Source organism: Paramormyrops kingsleyae, chromosome 4 (assembly GCF_048594095.1).
Source record: "Paramormyrops kingsleyae isolate MSU_618 chromosome 4, PKINGS_0.4, whole genome shotgun sequence".
Taxonomy (NCBI): Eukaryota; Metazoa; Chordata; class Actinopteri; order Osteoglossiformes; family Mormyridae; genus Paramormyrops; species Paramormyrops kingsleyae.
The window spans coordinates 15,427,886-15,450,566 of record NC_132800.1 but is presented as its reverse complement, the minus strand read 5'-3'; the positions used below and the strand labels follow the sequence as shown (position 1 = coordinate 15,450,566).

Below are 22,681 nucleotides of genomic sequence, written 5' to 3'. Positions count from 1 at the left end.
AATCCAGCCCCGGGACGTTACATTACGCTGGGTGGCGTCAGCCTCGTAAATTCACCATATGCGCATAATTAATGTGGGCATTTCCCCGAGCTGGTGGTGCGAGGGACATATTTTCTGTAATTGGGCTCAGGCGGAATTGTTTAATCTTGACTTTAGGGTTCCCTTTGTAATTATGAATGTCCTTCCCATTAATAGGATTTGGAGCGACCATTACTAGCCTTTTTTATTATTATTATTATTTTAATAGAGGAGTATTAGGAGTTTTGCCTGCACCCCAGTTTCACCATTTGGCTTACCTTGAAGGCCTTGAGTATCAGCGTGATACTCAATACTTTAGTATTCTGCTGCTGTCCCTGAGGTTGGTACCGTCAGTGAAATCTAATGTTAAGTTATTGCCTTTCAGACCGAATCTATCAGAGATTTAGAGGTAAAAGGGAGAATTATAGCTTGATGAGACCCAACATCCTGCCACACGTTAAAGTCCTGGTCCTGTGTGTGTGCGCGTGTCTGTCCGTGCAGAACAACCTGGTGATCGACACACCGCGCGTGCGCAAGCAGACCCGGCATTACAGCTCGGTGAAGGAGGAAGAGATGATGGAGTTCTCTGAGTTGGAGAGCGACTCGGAGGAGCGGCCCATGGTCAAGCCGAGGCGGCCAGTGGACAGGTCACAGGGCTACCCCCGCAGCGAGTGCTTCAGAGTCGAAAAGAACCTGCTGGTGTATGGGTGAGTGGGCTGGGCCAGCGGGGGCCAGAAATGGGGAAACTGGGGGGGTTCTGCCAGGTGTGATGTGCACAGAGGGTTTCTTTCTGCCTTCTCCAGTGCCCCCCCCCCCCAAAAAAAAAATACACTGACTGCATATTAATAAAGCTGTAGACCCGTCTGCTGGGCCAAATGTAAACCTCCTTTGTATCCTCAGATTAAACAAAGAATATTTTTTTTTGTTCCTCCTGTAATCTCTAATTCCCACTCTTGCACTGCGTTTTTCTGTTTTTCACACACGCAACCTGGTCTGTCCATCTGTGTGAAGGATTACAGAGGGTTTTTCAAAATTTTTTTCCCATTTTCAAAACCTTGAGGTTAACTCCAGCCCTCCCTCTTGCCCCCCCCCCCCCCCTCCCCTATAGCTGGGGTCGCTGGAATGACATCCTGTGCCATGGCCGCTACAAGCGCCCCCTGAAGGAGCAGGATGTGGAGACCATCTGCAGAGCCCTGCTCGTTTACTGCCTGCACCACTACAGGGGTGACGAGAACATCAAGGGCTTCATCTGGGACCTGATCACCCCCACGGAGGACGGCCAGACCCGGGCCCTGCTCAACCATTCTGGTGCGTTGTGCTGTCCCCCCCACCCCCATACATGCTGACTGCCTTGAATACACACTGTCCACATAGCCCTCCCCGTGCTAAAAATGACATTGGAGGGCCATGACCCAATTCGAGATGACTCTGTTACACGATTATGTGTAGAGGAAATTGAACGAGCGACCTCTTCTACATTTCTGAGATCGAGGGGCCCGCGGTCGAGTTTCAGGCCTGCCGCCTTAATGCTTTCGCTCACTCTCATCCGGCCGAGTCTGTTAAATCACAGGTACTATGACTGTGTGGTGTATGTATGACAGGCAGGGCCTCGTCTGAGCTCTGGATACTGGGGGGTGGGGGGGGGATCGATACTCCAATGGCAGCATGCGGCGCTGGCAGATCCCATTTATCAGGGTGAATAATCACGGATTAATATAGCGTGTTGTACAGATGCTCTGATTCGCCAGAGGTGGTTACTGGGGGGCTGGGGCAGGTCGGCCTGCTTGTGTGGAGGCCGTTTGACCCCTGCATCCCAGGAGGGGAAAGGGGGTGTGGCTGCGTCTCCCCTACCTCACCCTCGCCGTCGCTCGCCACAGGGTTGTCCGCTCCGGTGCCCAGGGGTCGCAAGGGGAAGAAGGTGAAGAGCCAGGTGGCACAGCCGTACACGAGGCAGGCCGACTGGCTGGCGAGCTGCAACCCCGACACGCTGCTGCAGGAGGACAGCTACAAGAAGCACCTGAAGCACCACTGCAACAAGTAAGGCGGCCTGGTGCTCCTGTGTGCGCGCGTCTTTGTGTGTGTGTGTGTGTGTGCGCGCGTGTGTGTGTGCGCGCGTGCGTGTGCAGCCCCGCCTCCCTGGCACCCTGTCAAGCAGCCGGCGGCGTGTAAATCCGCTGTTTTCAAACTGCCGTCTGGGTTGCATCGTGTGCGAGGTGACGGGCTGCTGTCGAGGTGGCGCCTCATGCCCCTGCGGGGCGATTTATTTCACTCCTTTGTTTGCTTTCCGTGCTTCTTTTTCCTTGTTGAAGTGCTTTGTGTTTTTTTTTTTTCCTTCAAGATTTTTTTTCTGCTCCCCAAAACTTGCCCCAAACTGTGTGTGGAGTCTGTCCCCAAACGTGTGCTGTCGGAAAAAGGCCCACCTGCCCCCCTCCCCCTCCACACACACTTCCATAACGTGACAGAGGCCTGGTGCCCTGGAGCCGGGGGCGGGGTGGGGGCGGAAGGGGGCGTGTGGTAGTGAGCGAGCAGGGGGCTGAGGGGCTTTTTTTTTTTTTTTGGCACACATGTACGCCACGCTGGAAGGAGCCCTGATATGTGCTGCTTTCATCAACCGCCTCGCTGCTTGCCGAATGGTTATGAACGTAGCCACCCGTGGGGGGCGCCGATATTTCACGCTGTCGCGATGCTTTATGAAAAGAGGCTTTGGATTCTGCCCGTTTGTTTTGGGGGGGGTGGGGGATGGGGGGGGGAGGAGTCGGACACTACGTCCAGGTATCCCATCCAGGCATCGTGTCGCAGAGAAAGCTGGGGCTGGCGGTGGCGTCTCCTGACGAGCCTCCAGACACGCCGGAGCGGGCCGGGCAGCTGAGGGAACCTCGCAAGATAATGAAGCCGGGCGCTCGCTGCCAGCCATCTGCTCGGCTGTTTACAAACTCGCCTCTGTACTTGCGAGGCTCTGGCAGGACGTGTCCGAACTTCACAAACTGCATTAGGTAGAAATAAATGAAACGGGGCCCGGCCGCGTGCCGCTCTCCCCTCCTCGCCGCGGCTCGGCGCGCCCGCCCGCCCGCGCGGCACGGCAGCCCGTTGCCAGGCAGACCTGTTGGAAGCCAGCGCGCGGCGCCACGCAGAGGTGATTATGTGCCACCATCTGTCATGCTTCAAGCCTACCATACAGCATGGCTAATAAGCCTTGGCAGGATGATGGATGAACTGTAGCAGATGCCAAGAGCTACTGTTGGCAAACAGTCCCAAAGTTAAGAACTTCTCTGCCTCCCCCCTCCTCCCCCCCTCCTCCCCCCCCCCACCTTGCCTCCTCAGAGTCCTGCTGCGAGTCCGCATGCTCTACTATCTCAGGCAAGAAGTCATCGGCGACCAGGCGGACCGCATCTTAGAGGGCGCAGACTCAAGGTTGGTTCCTGTCACGCCCCCTTCTGCTCCCCCCCACCTCTTCTGGGCGTGTCGTCTGCAGCCCTTTGTGACGTGTGCCGCCGCCCTTCTGCCGTGTTTATATTCAGATCCTACATGGACTGTTTCATCTGTAATAGCACTCACCTTCAGGACCCCGTCTGCTGGGCTGGTTAGCGGGGAGTCCAGCAGCCTCACTACATCCACGTCACACCAGCGTAACATGGGGGGGAAAAAAACAGCACCCCCCTCCCCAATTGGCATGCCGTCATGATCTGAGATTCCACACCCGAGTGAATCCGCCTCTCCATGTGTTTCTCCACAGCGACATCGACGTGTGGATCCCACAGCCGTTCCACGCCGAGGTGCCCACCGATTGGTGGGACCGGGAGGCAGATAAATCCCTTCTGATTGGAGTCTTCAAACATGGTTTGTGGCCCCAGTGGGGTTCGGGGGTGGTGGTGGTGGTGGTGTACCATACCTTTTAAGCTCTGGATTTAGCCCACCCTGATATTTTGCTTTTGTTTACCCAGAGCCATGGGGGGAGGAGTAGTTCAGGCTTCACACTACAGTTAAATAGCCACTTGATGCTGGGGTGTTTTTCTTTAAATGAGGGTGACAGCCTGGAGTGGCGCTCCTAACAGCGGCGCTCGCTCTCAGCATGCTCGCTTCCTCTCACCAGCGTAGCGTCCGTTGCCACTGGCTGTAACCTCTGTTATTAATCTACACAAATGGCTCGCGGGCTTCTTTCCAAAGCAGTATTTCACCAAATGTCAGCACCAAGACCCCCCCGGGCGGGAGGCCGCCTTGTTAACTCCAAGGGGGCCCCTGTGACGCGGTGCGGCAGTGATGTATACAGTGGGCCAGCCCCCTAATCATAATCCCGATTCAGCCGGGGTCACAGAGGGAGCTCTCAGAGGATCCGACGGGCCGCGGGGAACGAGCTGCCACTTATGACCCCCTTTCATGATTACAGTTTGGCTCCGGGCTCTACAGCAGTTAGAGGCGATATGTCACGGTATAAATCCTAATTGAAATATGATGTTCTGGTGGGAGAGAGTAGAAAACAAGGGTTCGGCTAGGTTTATTGGGGGGGGGGGGGCTTGTGCTGCACAGGTCGTCTGATCGTAGGCTCGGCTGAAGTTGGTCCAGTCTGGTAATCATCTCCCCGCAGTGTGCCATCGGGATCTGCCGCTTGAAATCTGTTCTGCCTGGGTAGTTCTAACGTGTATTCCCCTTTCTGTGTGGGTGTGCTTTGCTCTCTCCCCACCCTCCCTTTTAACTGGTGTACTTCTTTCATACCTCCAGGATCCTGCCACCCCCTCCCTTAACTCTGGCTATTGTTTTCAAGGTTTTGTCTCGTTTATTTATTTTTTTTGCTTTTTTTTTGCTTCTTCGTGATCGGCGAGCTAAATAAATTACTTTCGAGATGCCCCCCCCCCCTCCCCCCCAAATCAGACGCATGTGTCGATATCAGTGCTTTTCTGCCTAAATTAGTCATGAGCCGGCTTTGTGCAAAGGGCACGCCGGACCCGCTCGGCGCTCTGGATGACCTTTCCAGTCTTTCCACTCAGACTTGATTTATTTTTAGGCCTGTTTACACTGCCGGGGAGGCAGCGTGCGGAAACTGCGTCGCGGGACAGAAAGCTAGCACCCTCCGACCAATGAGTTAATCCCCCGAGCACTGCCCCAGAAAGAGGCCAGTGGCGGGAAAATGCTCGGTCACGGCTCCCTGTCCCTGCTCCCAACCCCCTGCCGCCAGCCGGTTTCCTGTGGTTCCCGCGGATGTGTCTCTTATAAGACCTTAGAGAAATTGTCAGCAAACAATGGGGGAAGCCTTTGTCTTGCTCCTTTTATTTGGATTTTTTTATGGAGCCTTGGGCCTGCCGGTAGGAGGTCTGTTACGGGGTTCTGTGCTCGCTGATCTGAGCGTTGCCGACAACTCCGGCGAAAGGACAACCATATCTTTACTCTTCCTTCTGAGAGTCTCTGGTTCTGGCTGGCTCTGGCAGCCTCCTAGTGCTGTTTGTGGGGAAAACAAGCCTCGTTTACGTCTAAACAGCCATGTTTGCCCACTGCGGGCCCACGCTTAGCCCATGCCCGCCATGCTCACACCAGCTCTGCTGTGGGCCTTTCAGGATACGAGAAGTACAACTCCATGCGCGCGGACCCAGCGCTCTGCTTCCTGGAGCGGGTGGGCATGCCTGACGCCAAGGCCTTCGCTGCTGAACAGAGGGGAGCCGACATGATGGCAGATGGCGCTGACGGGTGAGATGGGCCTCCGCTCGCATTCTGTCCCTCCCTTTGTTTCCTGTTCGCTCCCTAATCTCTGCCGACGCCATCTTTGCCCCCTGAACCCCCCCACAGAGGTGACTTTGACCGTGAAGAGGACGATCCGGAATACAAGCCGGCAAGGATGGCATTCAAAGATGAGATGGATGTGAGTGGACGACTCGGCCATCTGCATTGCGTCATTGTACCGCCGTTGTGTACTGAACACCCCCATCTTCTCCCTAATTTAGGAATTTGCAGACTCGCCCTTAGATGATAAGGAAGAGGTCATTGATGGTGATAACATTGGTGAGTTTGTCTCTAATCAGCAGCAAAACTTTTTTTTAACACCCAAAGTGGGGGTCACTTGTGACATTTGTGTCCTTACTGTGAAGCTGCAAGGAAGGCTAACGAGAGCCAGGAACTGGGCAACCTGTACTGGCCCAGCAGCTCGGCGCTGACAACCCGCCTGCGGCGCCTCATCACGGCCTACCAGCGCACATACAAGCGGGAGCAGATGCGGCAGGAGGCCATGACCCGGACGGACAGGCGGAGAAGGCGCCCCCGGGAGGAGGTGCGGGCCATGGTAGCCGAGAGAGAAGCCATCATCACCGAGCGACGGCAGAAGTGAGTCATCTTCCTGTCTCTCTCCCCCTCCTCCCGGTAACCGTGTACCTATTTTCACTCTGCACCTGCTTGCTATCCTCCACCAGGTGGACCCGTAGGGAGGAGGCGGACTTCTATCGCGTGGTGTCGACCTTTGGCGTCATGTATGACTCCCGCAAGCAGCGCTTCGACTGGAACCAGTTCCGAACTTTTGCTCGCCTGGACAAGAAGACTGATGAGAGCCTGGAGAAGTACTTCTTCGCCTTTGTGGCCATGTGCAAAAGGGTGTGTCGCATGCCCATCAAGCCGGAGGAGGGTATGAGTTCTGTTTGTTCACCCCCTGCCTACAGCTTTGAGATACTAGATCACATTTCAGGATTTCCCATCAGCCACATTGTTAAACCGCTGTACTTCTGCCCATGCAGAACCACCTGATCCCACCATCCTCATGGACCCCATCACGGAAGAGCGCGCATCCCGTACACTGTATCGCATTGAGCTGCTGCGCCGCATCCGCGAGCAAGTGCTGCCACACCCAGAGCTGGAGACACGCCTTCGCCTGTGCCAGGCCAGTCCTGAGCTGCCCGAGTGGTGGGAGTGTGGCCGGCACGACCGTGACCTGCTGATTGGTGCCTCGAAGCACGGCGTGAGCCGTACGGACTACCACATCCTCAATGACCCTGAGCTGAGCTTCCTAGAGGCGCACCGGCGCTTTGCTCAGGTGAAGGGTGTCGGGACCCCCTACCAGCATCCCGATCAGCCCCTCACTCCAGCAGCCCCTATTAAGAAGGAAGAGGAGCCGGAGCTCCCGAAAGAACCATCTATAAAGACTGAAGATGGAGAGACCCAGGCAGAAGGGGAGCTTGAAGATGTAACTAAGGAGGAGAAGAAGCCCTTAGCCTGCTCTCCCAAGGAAGAAGTGAAGGATGACCTGGAGCCCTCAATCGATGGAGAGGTCAAGGAGCAGCCCACTGAGCCTGAGCTCGAGGCAGGGGACAGTGCCTTTCTGAAAGCCAACCAGGAGGGGGAGGAACCAGAGGCCCAGGAACCCTCAGAAGTCCAGGAAAATGCAGAGGTTTTGTCGTCGGAACCCAAGTCGCTGTCTGAAAAAGGCTCTGAGGAGGAGGATGAAGACAAGATGGATGAGGATGACAAGTCTGAGGAATCTTCCCACGCTGAAGGTAGTTGATGTAGCAAAATAAAGGTTGTTAAATCATTTTGTGTTTGTTATAGGACTGTTTGCTTAACTTTGTGTTGTGTGCTGATTCATAACACAGAAACTCTTACTTTAGGCAGTGGGTCATATCTTACTGTGCTGTCGTCTGCAGCTGGCCCAGCCTCTCAGGGGAAGAACTTTGACGAGGAAAGCATTGCGTCTCTGAGCACAGCCCGTGATGAGACTCGAGACTGCTTCTATGCCGAGGACGCACAAGCCCTCCCCGAGCGTTCCTTCTCGTTCTCCTTCTGGCCCAAGGTGAGCTCACGCCCCTGGTATAAAGTTGAGTGTGTTTGGTGCCCAAGCATGACAAAAACGCAACCTTGCAAGTTAGGGTCTCCCGCTGCATACAAAAATCCTAAATTTGTTGGCCTTTGAGTGTTGATCCTTGAAGGAAAAGCCCTAGATAAATGCAACTATCCACTACCGGGCTTGGGCTCCATGCATCAGAGCTGCTGTTTTGATCTTTTGGGACATGCCAGATGGGAAGTGGGTCAGCTATTAGGGTTGCTGTAAGGAGCTGCCAGTTTGGAGTCTGCAACGAAGGAGGGAAAGCCAGCCTTTAAGTGCAGAATGTTTACATCCAGCCTGCAGATCCTGTGTTTTGGCCTTGGTGTAACAACATCCTGCGGCACGTTTAAGAGTAGGTTGGGTGAGCCTGACATGCTTTTTCTAGGGTCTCTCCTGACGAGCACTGTGGTTAAATGTAACCTAGTTTTTGCATTGAATCAATCGTCTGTCTGATCTGCCAGTCAAAGCCCTCCCGTCCTACTGCCCTCCATGTCCTAGGGGTAAGTCAGTTAGGCCTTTTCAGTGCTCTTCTGAAACCAAATAAATGAAGATAGACAGAAAACACTGCTGACTGCAGTGTCTGCAGACAAGGACGCTTTCCCGCCCGCGGCCTCCAGTGCCGTAACTGAATTTAGGTTTGTTGGCTCTGCTTTGCAGGACAGGGTGATGATCAACCGCCTGGATAACATCTGTGAGGCTGTGGTCAAGGGGAAGTGGCCCGCCAACCGACGCCAGCTGTTTGACTTCCCGGGCTTGCTGCCCGGCTACGTGCCCAGCACTGCCTCCGACAGCCCCCTGCAAAGACGCAGTTTCGCCGAGCTCTCCATGGTGGGCCAGGCCAGCTATAGCGGCAGTGAAGACGTCACCCTCTCCCCACAGATGGCCAAGGCAAGTTGGGGCCTCGCTGATGACATGGGCTACATGCTGGTCTGCTGAGAAACCTCGTAGCTAGAACTAGTTCCTCATAAATGGCTATGTAGACAACCCGTTCTGATTGTAAGGCATCAGTGAAGCATTGTTCATAAACATCCATTCAGAGTTTCTGGTCAATGACTAACACTATGATGGTCGTTGGGAGCTGGTGATTATGAATCAATGAATTCTTATGGCCTTAAGAAATGGGTCTTTTCATTCTACTGTTTGTAGTCTAAATTTCTTCAGTTTGCCAGGACTCTTGAGAGTAACATAGTAAACTCGAGGCCACTTGCTGAAGGTTAAACTGAGAGCTGGGCCATTCCTTGCCCCAAAAGTAACAACTTCCATTCCACAGGACGAGATGCTGAGCATGACGGTTCCCCGGCAGCGCCGGCGACGGAGGAGGAAGGTGGAGATCGAGGCGGAGCGGGCAGCCAAGCGCAGGAACCTGATGGAGATGGTGGCGCAGCTGAGGGAGTCCCATGCTGCCGACGGCCATGAGCATGCCGTGGACCTGACTAAAGCCTTGCAGGAGGCCACCAGTTCTACCTCAGACCTCTCCTCCAAGTTTCTCTTGGCCAATGCCTCCAACCCGCCCGTTGATGCCTTCAAAACTCAAATGGAGCTGCTGCAAGCAGGGCTCTCAGGGACCCCCACCCGGCACCTCATGAACGGCTCCTTCTTGGAGGGGGACCTGCCCATGAAGAGGAGGAGGGGCCGTAGGAAAAATGTAGAGGGCTTGGACCTTCTCTTTATGGGTAACAAGAGGGCAGCACTGAATGCAGTAAGTTCAACGAGCGCATGGATGGATGTAAGACAAGGGCTGAAGAAATGTTTAGGTTTCTCAGTTTAGAATGTGCTATACTTTGTCCACACTTGATTTATTAATCATGTTCATTTTTTTGGAACTGTTACCATGAGCGTTTTAATCAATGAAAATAAGCTCTGGGGTGTAGGAGCTTCGTGTGCAAATGTCATTAAACTGCTAATACAGCTTCTCTCGACATCTGTTATTGTTCGTTTTAGCAATAAAGCATTAGGCTTGGTATTGAGAGCTAAATTTCGAGCCTGGCTGCCATGCCTCATTTGGGGGGGGGGCTCGCTGTTGGTTGTCAGTGGGGAGCATATTATGATGAAATGATCTATCAGAAATGAAAAAGTTCAGCCGATTATGTTGGCCTATTTTCAAAAAAGTTGGGCGAAACCGATGTGAGGACAAAAGGTGAAGTTGTAAATGTAATTTCTAAGATCAAGATGAGAACCTGGCTAAAGGGGCTGAAAATTTGCAGTGTGGGATGATGATAAAGATGAGGCCAGATGCTGTAGCGTCGAGAGCTGTGATGCAACCCGGCAGCAAACTGTGAGGAGGGATGAGGGGGTGGTGTGGATAGGTGTGCTTCAGACTAATGAAGGTCGGGATCTGTGTGTTACTTGCAGGAGGATTCAGAAGTGACCAAAGTTTATGTGGATGGCGTGCACATGCTGCCACAGCACCAGAGAAACATTCCATCCCCCAGCCAGCTCGACCCCAACGCCCACATCCCCGTCATCAATAGAGAGGATGGTAGCCGGCTGGTGGGAGAGGACGCCCCCACCAACAAGGACCTGATTGAGTGGCTAAACCAGCACCCGAATTATACTGTTGACATGCCAAGTTTTCTACCAGTAGGTTTTCTGCTTGCTTGGATTTAATCATTGAGCAGGTCACAAAAACCACAGGGGAAAGAGGACAACTATAATAGCTATTTCCTTTAGGTTCTTTTGATGGTCAAAACATTGAGTAACTTCCTCATTGAATTGTGTAGAGTAATTCAGTGTTAAATTACTATTTTGTGAGCTTTTCCCCTTATGTCACTATGGTATTGTACATTGACCTGAGCATCTTGTCTCCTTCCAGAAGAATGAGGACCATCTCCTCTCGCCGTTCCAGAAACCCAAACAGAAACGACACCGGTGTCGCAATCCCAACAAGATCGACATCAATACCCTGACTGGTGAGGAGCGGGTGCCGGTGGTGAATCGGAGAAACGGGAAAAAGGTAAGTTGATCTCCTCTTCCGGAAACACTTCAACTGACCTCAGTTCCTCACCATGGACCCTTTCCAGCTCACTGTCTTCATTGACTGCCCTGTTGATACGCTTTTGCCTGGCATTACTGGGTGCTTCTTTTTTGTACATCACCCTCAGTACTAGCCTGATCTGAATAGACGGTTGATCACTGATTTTGCTGTTTCTATTGTGAGGCTCTAAGCAGTGTTTGTGGCTGTGTTTCCTGTCTTTGTTACTGGTCCCTCATTGGAAACTGAGTCTACTAGCACTACCAGAGTTAGCTCCTTGACAACTGTATGCTTGTTGTATAGTTTCTGCCTCACCTGTATGTCACTATGAAAAAAAGTGCCTGCCAAATTAATAAATGAGAATGTAGAAGAGAACTGAGACCTGAAAAGGTTATTTTTGACTAAGACTGGACTGAGACTTATCTCTTCTCATGCCTTTTAGATGGGAGGAGCTATGGCCCCACCTATGAAGGACTTGCCAAGGTGGCTTGAAGAAAACCCAGAGTTTGCAATATCCCCAGACTGGACCGACATAGTCAAGCAGTCGGTCAGTATAGTGTCCATGCCTTGACACTCCCGTCTTTGTGTCTAGTGAGGCGTGAGCTGTGGTATCCAATAGGGGGTCCAATGCGCCATGTGTGAATCTTCTGCTTACAGGGCTTCCTTCCGGAGTCCATGTTTGACCGTCTTCTGACTGGGCCGGTGGTGCGTGAGGAGGGAACCAGACGCAGAGGCAGGAGACCAAAGAGTGAGATCACCCGCGCAGCGGCGCAGGCGGCCGCGGCCTCGTCCTCGGGCATCAACCCCTTGCTGATGAGCAGCCTGTTCGGAGGCATGGACCTGGCCAGCCTGCAGAACCTGCAGAGCCTGCAAAGCCTGCAGCTGGCCGGCCTCATGGGCTTCCCGCCGGGCCTGGCGGCCGCGGCCGGGGGCGACGCCAAGCACGCCTCCGCCATGCTGCCCCTCATGCTGCCAGGCATGGCCGGCCTGCCCAACGTCTTTGGCCTAGGCGGCCTGTTCAACAACAACCTGACGGCCGCTGCTGCCGCCGCCACGGCCGTGTCTGGCGGAGCCTCGGCAGCCAGCCCGGCTGAGCCCGAGGAAGGGTCCGTCGCCAAGACTGATGAGAAGAAGAGCGAGGAAGAGGGCGAGACAAAGGACTCGGAGAAGACCTCCGAAGGCGCCACGGCCGAGCCCAATGGGGAGGCTTCTATCAACTCGACGGCTGCCGCTGCTGCAGCTGCAGCCGCCGCGGCCGCCGGCATATCGACCAACCCTCTGGCCTTCAACCCCTTCCTCCTGTCGACCATGGCCCCAGGCCTTTTCTATCCCTCTATGTTCCTCCCGCCCAGCCTGGGGGGGCTGGCCCTACCCGGCTTCAACCAGGCCACGCTGGCCGGACTGCAGAGCGCCATGGCGGGAGCCGGAGCCGGGCCCGGCGGGGAAGAGGAGGATGAGGCGGCCAGCAAAGAGCCCAGCGCCAAGGCAAAGGCAGAGGGCGGGGAGAACGTACTGGAGGACAGCGACACGGACGAGAGCCAGAACAAGACTGCCGAGTCTTCGCTGCTGGAGGATGAGCTGGGCCCGGCCGAGGAGCTGGACTCCCTGGATGGGGGAGAAGAGGCAGAGGATGATGATGACTAGGCTCCTCCCACCCGCTTTCAAGAAGTGTTTTAAACTTTTTGACAAATGGTTAGCCCTACTGTTTACATGCCAGTAAAATATCCAAATATACAGATTTTGGCTTTTTAATTTTTTTTCTTGTTTTCAAAGGCAATGAAATGGAAAACAGCTGTCTAATGTAGTGTAGCGAAGCAGTTATGTTACCTGGATGTCACAATGGGTATTCCTTGGTGTCTGAGTATTGTGCAACACATTATTTATTATCCAAGGAGAGTGAACACCCTTATCGCAGGTGTCTTAGAATTAAATCGCAAAAATTGCGCTTGACAGCTCCTCGCCCCCCTACCCCCACCGCCGAAATCGATGCGCGGCGATGTTTGAATATTCCTGTGACACAGATTTAAACGGCATTAGTGACTGCGGCAGGAGAGGAATCATGAAGATGTATATTTAACTTTACCTTTTTTGTACCCTTTTATTATTTTTTATTGTTTTGCTGTGAAGATCAGGATGAAATTCATACATATCATGCCAGCACTCTGACTGTTCCCAGTTTCACAAGCTGACAATCCCAGCAGAGGCGTGGCTCAGCCTGTGGAAACAGCAATAACTAAGGCAGCTGCTGACGGTCGGGTTATTCTCAAAGCGATGCCGGGAGGGTGGTGGCACGATTGATGAAATTAAAAAGTCAAAAAGTTTAAAAAAAAAAATAAATACTACAGTCAATTTCTCGTCTTCATGCACTGGTATAAACTGAAAAAAATCAGGTACATTTCTCTTATTGAAAGGACTTTTTGTTACTTTAGCCACAAAGCTGAACAGCATTACCTCAATTCTAGCCTTGAAGTTTACAGACATGACTTGTAAATGTTTTTTCCCCCTTATTTTTCTCTGTGATGTCTTGTTTTTGAAACCATGTATGATAAAAATGTAAATTGCTGCCAACTGTAGTGAAGCTTTTAATAAAAATGACCCACGATATTCATCTAGGAAACCAAATCAGAATGTATGTGGTCTTTTCTGTAGGTCTCTGTCTTCGGGAATGACCCACGGCGCACTAGTTGGTCGCTCAGATGAAACGAGGCAGTTCCCGGTGATTACAGGATGACTAGGGGTTGCTATTAGTTGGCTGGATTCTTTCACTGGATTTGTTTCTCCCCTAAGAACTCTAATGGATTGGATGACCAGCTCCAGGCTACTGAATGCCGACGTTCTGATTTAACGTTGCTCACCAGCTAGCTCCCTCCCTGCGGCCTTTATTCCTGAGCAGGGTCATTTGTCCAAACCATCTATTGTACGTTGTCTATTTAATTTCCTCTATTTTCCAATAAAAGACTTTTAAAAATGTTACATTCCTTTGTGTGTGTTCTGAGGTTTTGGCAGTGCTTTGTGGGTTCATTTATGTAACAATCATTTTGTGTCCTTGGGCCATTGAATTAAAATGGTTGTTCGATATGTCAAGATTTGCTCAGCAACATTGCGCTGCCTCAATTTACTTACTCCAAAGCAAATTTTTGGCCTCGTCCTGGGCTGGACGTGCAACCACCTTGGCACAGGAATCTTCTTAACCGATTCCCTTTTGAAGATGGTCCTGTAGAGTGAGCAGGTTGCTTTGAAACGGTTCACAAACCTTTGAGCAAGATTTTATCAGCCCTTGGAAGTAGACTGTAAAAACGGCAGCCCTGAGGACATTCGTGCATTCGAGGTCTGTCCGCCTCAACCCTTGCCTAACAGAACATCATGTCCCTCCTTCAAGAAGCTCCAGAATCCCTCGGATGACCTGTTCAGCTCCAAGGTTTTCATCGACTGCCCCGGAAACGGAGCATATGGCTTTCTGCTACCTTACTATGGTCACCCATTTTGGCCAGCTGCTGTGTCCATTATTAGACAAATTAGTAGTTTGTTGCACCCCCACCCTCATAGCCCCCTCCCTTCCCTGAGCCTTTAAACAGGGACAGGTTGGTTGCGACAGTGAGTAATATTGGGGCTCCATCTGTAATGTGAATCCAAGCTGTAAATCTCACTTCATCACGTTCCGGTGCCATGACCGGACTGCCGCTGAGTCCATCTGTGGTCACCCGAAAAAAAAAAAGAGGGAAAAAAAACTGTCGTCTAGACAACTAATGAATGGTCTAGACGGTCGCGCGCATCCATTTCCTCCTTGCGTAAAATCGTCACGATGCAGTTTGTTTGCAGAGTCTCTGCGATGTGCTTTTCCTGTGTGTGTGTGGGTGGGTGGGGTGTGTGTGTGTGTGTGTGTGTGTGTGCCCGTTCGCGCAGTGCTGCGTCCTCATGCCCGAGCGTTTGTTTCGGCTCTCTGCCCGCCTCCTTTTGTCCCAGGCATATGGGCTCTCTGCAAGCTCACTTCCCCTCTGTGGAGATTGGCACCACGCGACTCCTGCCAGCGAACCGGAGCAGAGCCGGTGCACGAGCCAGCGTGCCTCAGAGCTCCGTTGTCGGGCCTTGGCCGAGTTAATTCTCCACCACCTGTACCGTTGCGCCTCTCTCTCCTGTCTTGCGAGGGATGGTGACCGTGGCCAGATGGGCAAGTCGTGATCTGGGTTTTTTTTTTTTCCTTTTTTTTCCCCCCCATGGACACTCTAGCTTTCCATTCTGCAAGTGACTTAGGGTGATAAAACAAAGGGTCTCCTCTTGTGATTATAGGAAAACAGCTTCTACCATCTTCAACTGGTTTTGAAATAATGAAAAATTATCCTTGTTCCACTAACTTGTTTTCTAGGATTTATGGGGTGAGATTCACCTTGAAAGAATTTATTTTCAGTCTAATAGCCTCAGCTGCTCTTGTGCAAATGAGTTGTTAAAGCTAGTGTTAGTGCTTCAGTCTTGATTTTCGTCACCCAGGTGACTTTCCACAAATCGCTGCTCTTAAGTTAGCTGACCGTACCGCTGATAAAATTCGAATGGTAGGAAGATTAAGCTGTTTGACTCTTTACAGCACCCATGCTTGAGGAAACAGTTTTGTAGCTTCAGAGGAGCATCCTAGCACCTTGCTGTTTGGTTCGACTGACCAGGGTGACATCGTGAACCTGAAGTAGGTCACGTTCTCTCTTCTGTTGCCTTGCTTGTGCCAGAAACAAAGCTACTTCCTGCCAGCGGTCAACACCAAGCTCCTGAAAGACAATACAGCCCCGAACTGTTGTAGACAGCTTTCGTTTGTTCCGAGACTGGGTTAGTGGAACATTGACTTTCGTTCAAACATTTATCCATCTTCACTGAGTGTTAAAAACAGTTTGGGCAACATTGTGCTTGAGCTGGTTAACATCCTCATTCACCATCAGGATTGCGAGTGATTCCTATCCCAGAATCCGCTTGGGTATGAACCAGGTGGTCTTATTACACACACACCCCCCCTATACAAAAGCAGCCAAAAAACATGATGGGGGATACTGTACATTTTGGGTAGCCTTAGGGCAGGTGGCGTGTCACCCTTCTTCACTGAGCCACATTGAATCATCCTTTGGAAACATCACATGTTGTCCTGTGTTTTATGTAGAATTAAGTTTTTTTTTATACATTCTTTAGACTGGAATTAAACGGCAAACTTTGCAAAGACTGCGCAAACGGTGACCGTTTGAAGATTTATGAGTCTCGTTTTGTTGTTTAAATATTAAGTAGAGGTGCATGTAGACCCGATACATCCTGAATCGCTGATTGTATTAAATGTAGCTAGCAATGGAAGATAACACCAAATAAAGCTCAGCTAGCTGCCCTATTTTGTCCTCCTCTGTAAACACAAGCCTTAGCTTCAGTCGGTAATATCTATAAGCTTTAGCTGAGTCTGAGGTTTGTGACCATATACTTTAGAAGATATTTTAAAAAAGACGTAAATATGTCCAAATTATGAGACCTTAGGTAAAAATATTAGCCAAACATCCAGGCCTGATAATTCAAGCCAAAGCCTATTGTGCAGACGATTTAATCGCGTGTCAGTTAATTATTCAGTCATTATGTACCTCGTGAATACTAGTTTTAGAGCATTGTACATACATTGATAAATAATTCAATTTTTAAAACGGACTTATGCAGCATTTATGAACCGGAGGCCAATGACTAATTGATTAAAGCTTGGCTCTAGTACACTGTGAGCTTGCTTGCGGTTTTGGTAATTATCACGTAAAGGATTCATATGACTAAGCTCATATGAAGAAAAAATCTGTGCTAATTATTTATGATTTCTATTCAGCTGCTGTGAAAAAGGCGGCATGTAGCTGTACCTCTGTCCTCGCCATATTGGCTGACAGATTTTCTATTTCTCTATTTAATTTACTATTTTTTATTTTCAGATAATATGAGAGCTCATGCGTGTGGCCGGATACCTCCTGGCGTTGTGTGGAGGATTTGTGACTTTGTACGTTATTTAGAGGATTAGACTTGTCTTTTATTTTTATAAGGTTACTGGGCAATGAATCCACGCTCCATTCTCACTCTACAAGGCTTAGCCAGCCCCTGAGTTGCTTGTTGTCTCGATTTCTGTCTGTAACATTTCCAGGAAATGGGTCATTCTCTCGGTTCATGCTGAGGTTAGTGACGAGAAAGTGGATCTGAACCCAAAACAGACAAAGGGCTCAGGAGAGAGTCAGAGGTGCCTATAAGTGACTGAAACGTGTTACGGTCCTTATCGTGTAGCGGGCTAGCTAGGCAATGTCACCTTGCCCATCGAGATAAGCGGTGAAGGTTATCCGATCTCGTCTTACTTCCAGTGACGTCTTTTGAGTGGTCAGTTAGTGCAGGGGTATCCTCAGAATTTTGAGAGTGAGCGACGATATCAGACTCACATCTTTACAGTTACTCCCTGTGTAGGGGTCAAAGTGACATCACGATTACAGAGAGAGCTTCTAACAGAAAGTTGCTGTATGCCCTTGACAAATACATTCAAAACACAAGAAATTTATTCATTGTGTTGCCTTGACGATCTTCCATATTATGATGTTTTTTTAATTTTTATTTTGTACACTGTTCATAGTATTTATTTGTTTCTAATTTTCATACTTCTTCCTATTAATATATTGTATATTTACCATTTCTGTAATTTAGGCATTTCCTCGCTATTGTTGTTGGACTTTGCACACAAGTTTTTCACTCACTCGCACTCTTCACGTGTCGAGTGATGTGATACTGTCATTTGTTTTTATTTGAGTTGTTTTGCGTTAAAGTCCAGTATTTGTGATATCGAAAGATCAATGTCAGAGCAGCAAGAACATATTTAATATTTTTTTCAATTTACAAGCCGGAACAGGCCATCCTGGGCCACCTACACATGGCTGCCCACTCAGAGCCTGTCCAGCCGTTCTCGGAGAAGCAGCCTTCAGACCGGTGTGCCCGGCTGCAAATCCGGCCGAGGGGTGGCGAGTGGCGTGATATGATGGGGGCGGGGGCTGATGCGGTCAGCAGGTGGGGGAGTGTGCCCCCCCGCCGTAAACACAATTACCCCAACGGGCCCTGCTGATATAATGCGTCCTGACAGGAAGGGCCGGCATCGCGGGGTCCACACACACGCTCCAGCGGGCAGCCATTACGGGCCCATCCGAGCGAACGGGGGGAAATTTACAGCCAGCTTCACTCATAATTGCAGCTCTCGACAGACCAGGCTTGTAAGATCTCGAGTGTGGGGCTGGTGCCCGCTACTATATGAGGGGGGCATCATGATAACAATGAACACCAACAATGACGGTGCTGTCCTCTAACGCCGCTCAAAGATCCTGAACAGCCGAATGCAAGGATTTCGAACTCAAAGTCATATACAGACACCAAAATAATTTCATTGCATTTTGAACCAGGACCCTCCTTGATCCCTCACACCTGCCCCACATCGAAGCACAAAACATTCACACGGAGCTGTTAAAAAAGGTCTGAAATACGGTTGTCCCTTGGTATCTGTGGGGGATTGGTTCCAGGACCCCCCCCCCACAGATACCAAAATCCACAGATGCTCAGGTTCCTGTATATAAAATGCTGTAGTATCTGTGCATCGTCTCGTATACATCATCTATAGATTACTTAAAATACCTAATACAATATAAATGCTATGTAAATAGTTGTTTAACTATGCAGTCTTACAGTCTTATTGACTGAGTCACATCCAGTTACATTTAGGTCTGAGGTCCATAATGAATAATACACATGGACTGACAGATGCCTAGAAGCGGACATAGAGCGAAGCTTTTTACTATAAAGTGATTTTATATTTAAACTATTATTTGATGTCGAGTTCTGTGTGTATATTGCAGTACTGTACTTATTGTTTTACCTTTCCCCCATAACTATTGCAATACATGGTCTCGGTCCCAAATACAGATGATACACCTGTATATTAACTACATGACACACGTCAGCAACAATGTAACATATTCTTTCTTTCGAAAGTTCGATTGCTTTTGTTTAATGACCTGAAATGGAAATACATAGAATAAAACGCAACATTTAAACTACAAGTATATATGGAAAGTAAATACAAAGCGTTTTGTTTTTGTTTTCTTTTTTGAATATTTGTGATTCGCATTTGGTTGAATCCGCGTATGTAGAATCCATGGATACAGAGGGCAAACTGTATGGTGCCCCTTGTTTTTTTTTTTAGATGTACCACTTAATTGCTTTTTTGATCAACACCATCAGACCTCAGTCGCCAAGGCCAGGAACCTGACGAAAACGTCCCGAGGAGCCGACAAATAGAGAAAAAACACAATGCTGCCACCAAACAGCCATTCCTCTAAACAGCTGTAAAGGGTGTTGTTGAGAACCCAGGGCCACTAGTGTCAGGATCCCACCCCAATGACGTAATCGGGGTCCCAAAGCCCAGCAGCCATCTCCCCTTCTTCCGGTGTGAGGATTCCAACTGGAAAAGAGCTCTCTCTCCCCATTGGCCGCCTCCGTTTGCAGCACGCCCCGCCCCCCCGTCACCTAATTGCCCCCCATCTCAGGTTGCACGTTCCGCATACAAGGGTGCAGGCGCTTTGTGTGGCCCTCGGCGGACCCAGACGCCAGGCGACTCGCGTTTCAAGAGCCCGACCCAAGAGAACAGAGGAAAGTGAGATGGGTCTGAGCCCCGTTGGCATCCTGGCCCGGCTTCAGCGCCAGGGGTGCGGCCGGGGGGGGGGGGCGGTTCAATAATTCATCATCACTGCCTGGGAGGCAGAGTCGCGTGGACTACTGTGTTAAGGACCTGTAACTGGTCCGGGAAAAAAAGACAGAGGCAACTCCTGGTACGTCTTCGTGATTGTAGAGCTGGATCTGAATTTTGTATTTGTGCAACATTTGAAAATAATAGGCCGATGTTTTTGTGCTATGTTTCATATATAACGGGAGCCTGTTCAGTACTATGACTGACGCCATTGTTTTTGGTCTCACTAGAGCTACAGGCCCAGGAGCAGCCTGGGAATTTCAGCACAGTTACTACAAGACATTTATTATTTTGTTCTGTGTCCCTTAGCTATAAAAACAGGAAACCACTTTGTTTCTGCCTGGGGGGGCAGGGGGCTGATTTGTGGGGCATCCTTTGGGTACCAGGAGACTCCAGCACAGCGTTATAACAAATCATAGCCTGTTTCCACAAATCTTACATTGTAGCATTTGTGTTTGTGTTTGTATGTTTTTCTGGAGTGACATCACATAGTGTTCAGGGTCATCCAAATGCGAGAAAGAGGAAGGGGGGGGGCTCACTCTTACCGCTGGGAAACATACACAGCACAGGTCCTGTTTACGGGGACTTTATCCACCTAGATTTTCTTCACAGGCCCTACTGAAAAATTATTTTTCAAAATCCTTTTAGCGATTTGACCTATATTGTCGTGGACATTTCGTACAAATTTTACTCCCCCCCAAGGGTCGAATCCTAGAATCGCCTCAGTACACTATGCTTGCATAGGCCTGGCCTGGGGTTCCTGTCGGGCGACATTGTAATTGGTTCCTACCTGAAGTTATCGCCTATGATTAAAGGTTGCAAGACTCTGCTGTCGGAGACACCTCCCCTTTAATCACTGCAATCCGCAGCGACTCGCCCGTCAATTAATCACGCCTTAGACGCGAGGACACAGCACGTACCTGTTTGGAGCGGAACGCTGACGACATGTGTCCCCCCCCCCCCCCCGGCGAAATGGTTATCGGTCTCAGGGCTGGGGAAGATCCTTGCACGGGTACAAGGAAGTCTTTGATCATGGGGGGGGGGGGGTGAATGTGCTTCAAAATGCAAAATCTGCCATGTAGCCAATATCTCCACCAGATAAAAGTTCAGGGCCTGAACCTGAAACTGGTGGGGGTGGCACACCCATGTTTTAACGGGTCATGGGGCCTCGTAATCGACACCCTGAAAGATTTATGGGGACAATTTGCCACTGGGTGGTTTCCTTCTCCTTCTCCTTCATTCTTGTCAGGAAGACAAAACAGGTGCGGTGAATGTTTCATGAATATAAGCCATTGTCTTTGGAGGACGATGAGGAACGGCGGAAACCCGAAGCAAACTCCGAAGTCACGACAGAGACCCGGGACGCGTGCGGATGATGGACTTTGTGGCATTGCTATGTGACAGCGTGTCCTTTCCAAAAGGACTTAATCTCCCACTGATGTTTAGGAGAGACTTCCGATTTCTGCCAAGAGCTTAACATAGATGGACAGTTTGGTTTCTCGCACTTTTGCATTATTTTGCTGACTGCATTTCGCTGTTTGAGTACTTTGTGTAATGACAATAAAGTTGAACCAAACAGAACAGAGGAAAAACACAATTTGGAATAGTGCATGTTAGTGTATCTGTCATCAAGAAACGCTACAATAGTTAAAGTTTAAATCCTTCATTTCAGGCTATAGGCCTGTTGGAAGCAATATGTGAGGAAGGTTTGTGTGGATTTTTAGCGTAAGCCTGTATCTTATGCATCTGCGCCCCCTTTTTCCCCAGCCTGTAGACCTGAATGCTGTTACTGTGAGAGCTTACAGGGGGCGGGGGGTTGGGGGGGGGGGTAGCAGGAGTGCTCCAGCCTGACTCAGGCCTGCTATTTGTGGGCAGGGTCTGGATTTTGCAAGGCCCCAGGGGGAGGGGGTGGAGGGGAGGGGATAGGGAGGGGATGGTGTTTTTTTTCTCAGGGCAGGACCCTGGGCCTCTCCTTTGTGTCCACGCAGCGCGTCTGCCATCTGGGGACGGGGGTGACCTCGTGCGATGTGGTTACCAGCGATGGGATAGGATGCTCGAGGCCAGTAACACGCAGGCTTCTTACAGATTAACACCTCTGTTTTACACAGAAGAACTGGAAAGTTTAGTGTTATCGTTTGGTTTAATTTTGTTTTGTTTTTGTTGCTCACGTTATGTTTTGCTTCATTTTGTTTTGTGTTTTGTTTTATCCCTTGCCTTGTTTTTGTTCCCTCTACTGATGAAAAAGAAAGACCTGAACACAGTTACCAGTACCTGCACCAGTATATGAAGTTTCATAATTGAATCTGACTCCATTAAAATGTACAAATCGCTCAAATATAAGCCAGGGTTACCCTCTTCTGCTTCACCTGATTTGAGTTAATTGCGCCATAATTTGATTTAGCCAGGCAGAATCCCATTATTGGATTAAATTAGCTAATTGGTGTGTATTCATAGTCTGTGTTGTATCTGGGCATCCAGTGCTTCTTGCAGACTCCCATAATCACTTTTTTTTTGGAAATGAAAGAACTAGGACTGATATGCGCGCTGTACCAGCCGGAGGTCCGGCGGTGCGATGTGCTCGTCTCTCGTTGACGGAAATGACCACAGGCTGGTGCTGAGTGATATCATTCCTTTACATTTTGAGTGGGGGTCGCCCTGTCCTACACATGCATTGTCCCATCACCCCCCCTCCCCCCAGAACATGGCGGTTACCAAGGGTGGGGGGGGGGGGGGGGGAGAGGCTTCAGCAGAAAGGGCAAGGCAGGGCACGCGGAGGCCATCCTGCTGAGAGTGCACTGAACAGGCTGATGGGAATGAATCAGAATGAGATCAGTCCTCCAGGGAAGATACCTTGGCAACAACAACCACCCCCCCCCACCCCTGCCCCCCCGATCACGTCAGCTGGCTGAGAGGAGATCAGGATGGAGAGGAGGGTGCGTGTCAGCGTGTGAGAGAATGAGAGAGAGAGAGACAGAGAAAGAGGGAGAGAGAGTGGGGAATTGAGCTGTCCATTACAAAGAGACAGAATTGTATATCTGGGATCTTTATTTATTCAACAGTGGGATTTGCGGCATCGGTGTTCCACGGGGATACAGAGCCTCCAGCATTTGGACGTGTAAACCAGAGACTTTTTGAGCCC

At 50.3% G+C, this 22,681-nt stretch overlaps 1 protein-coding gene across 1 annotated transcript in view; it reads left to right on the top strand.

Annotated features, from left to right (window-relative positions):
* Nucleotides 1-13,754, top strand: part of chd7 (chromodomain helicase DNA binding protein 7) — a 49,678-nt gene extending 35,924 nt beyond the window's left edge. The window contains exons 21-38 of the mRNA XM_023818209.2: nt 520-725; nt 1,127-1,326; nt 1,896-2,055; nt 3,340-3,429; nt 3,752-3,855; nt 5,565-5,694; nt 5,794-5,866; nt 5,949-6,006; nt 6,093-6,324; nt 6,411-6,619; nt 6,729-7,484; nt 7,632-7,777; nt 8,468-8,698; nt 9,081-9,509; nt 10,163-10,390; nt 10,623-10,763; nt 11,224-11,328; nt 11,439-13,754. Coding sequence (XP_023673977.2) covers nt 520-725; nt 1,127-1,326; nt 1,896-2,055; nt 3,340-3,429; nt 3,752-3,855; nt 5,565-5,694; nt 5,794-5,866; nt 5,949-6,006; nt 6,093-6,324; nt 6,411-6,619; nt 6,729-7,484; nt 7,632-7,777; nt 8,468-8,698; nt 9,081-9,509; nt 10,163-10,390; nt 10,623-10,763; nt 11,224-11,328; nt 11,439-12,425 — 4,485 coding nt within the window. The 3' untranslated portion in view covers nt 12,426-13,754. The remainder of the gene's footprint in view (nt 1-519; nt 726-1,126; nt 1,327-1,895; nt 2,056-3,339; nt 3,430-3,751; nt 3,856-5,564; nt 5,695-5,793; nt 5,867-5,948; nt 6,007-6,092; nt 6,325-6,410; nt 6,620-6,728; nt 7,485-7,631; nt 7,778-8,467; nt 8,699-9,080; nt 9,510-10,162; nt 10,391-10,622; nt 10,764-11,223; nt 11,329-11,438) is intronic.
* The last annotated feature ends 8,927 nt before the right edge of the window (nt 13,755-22,681 follow it).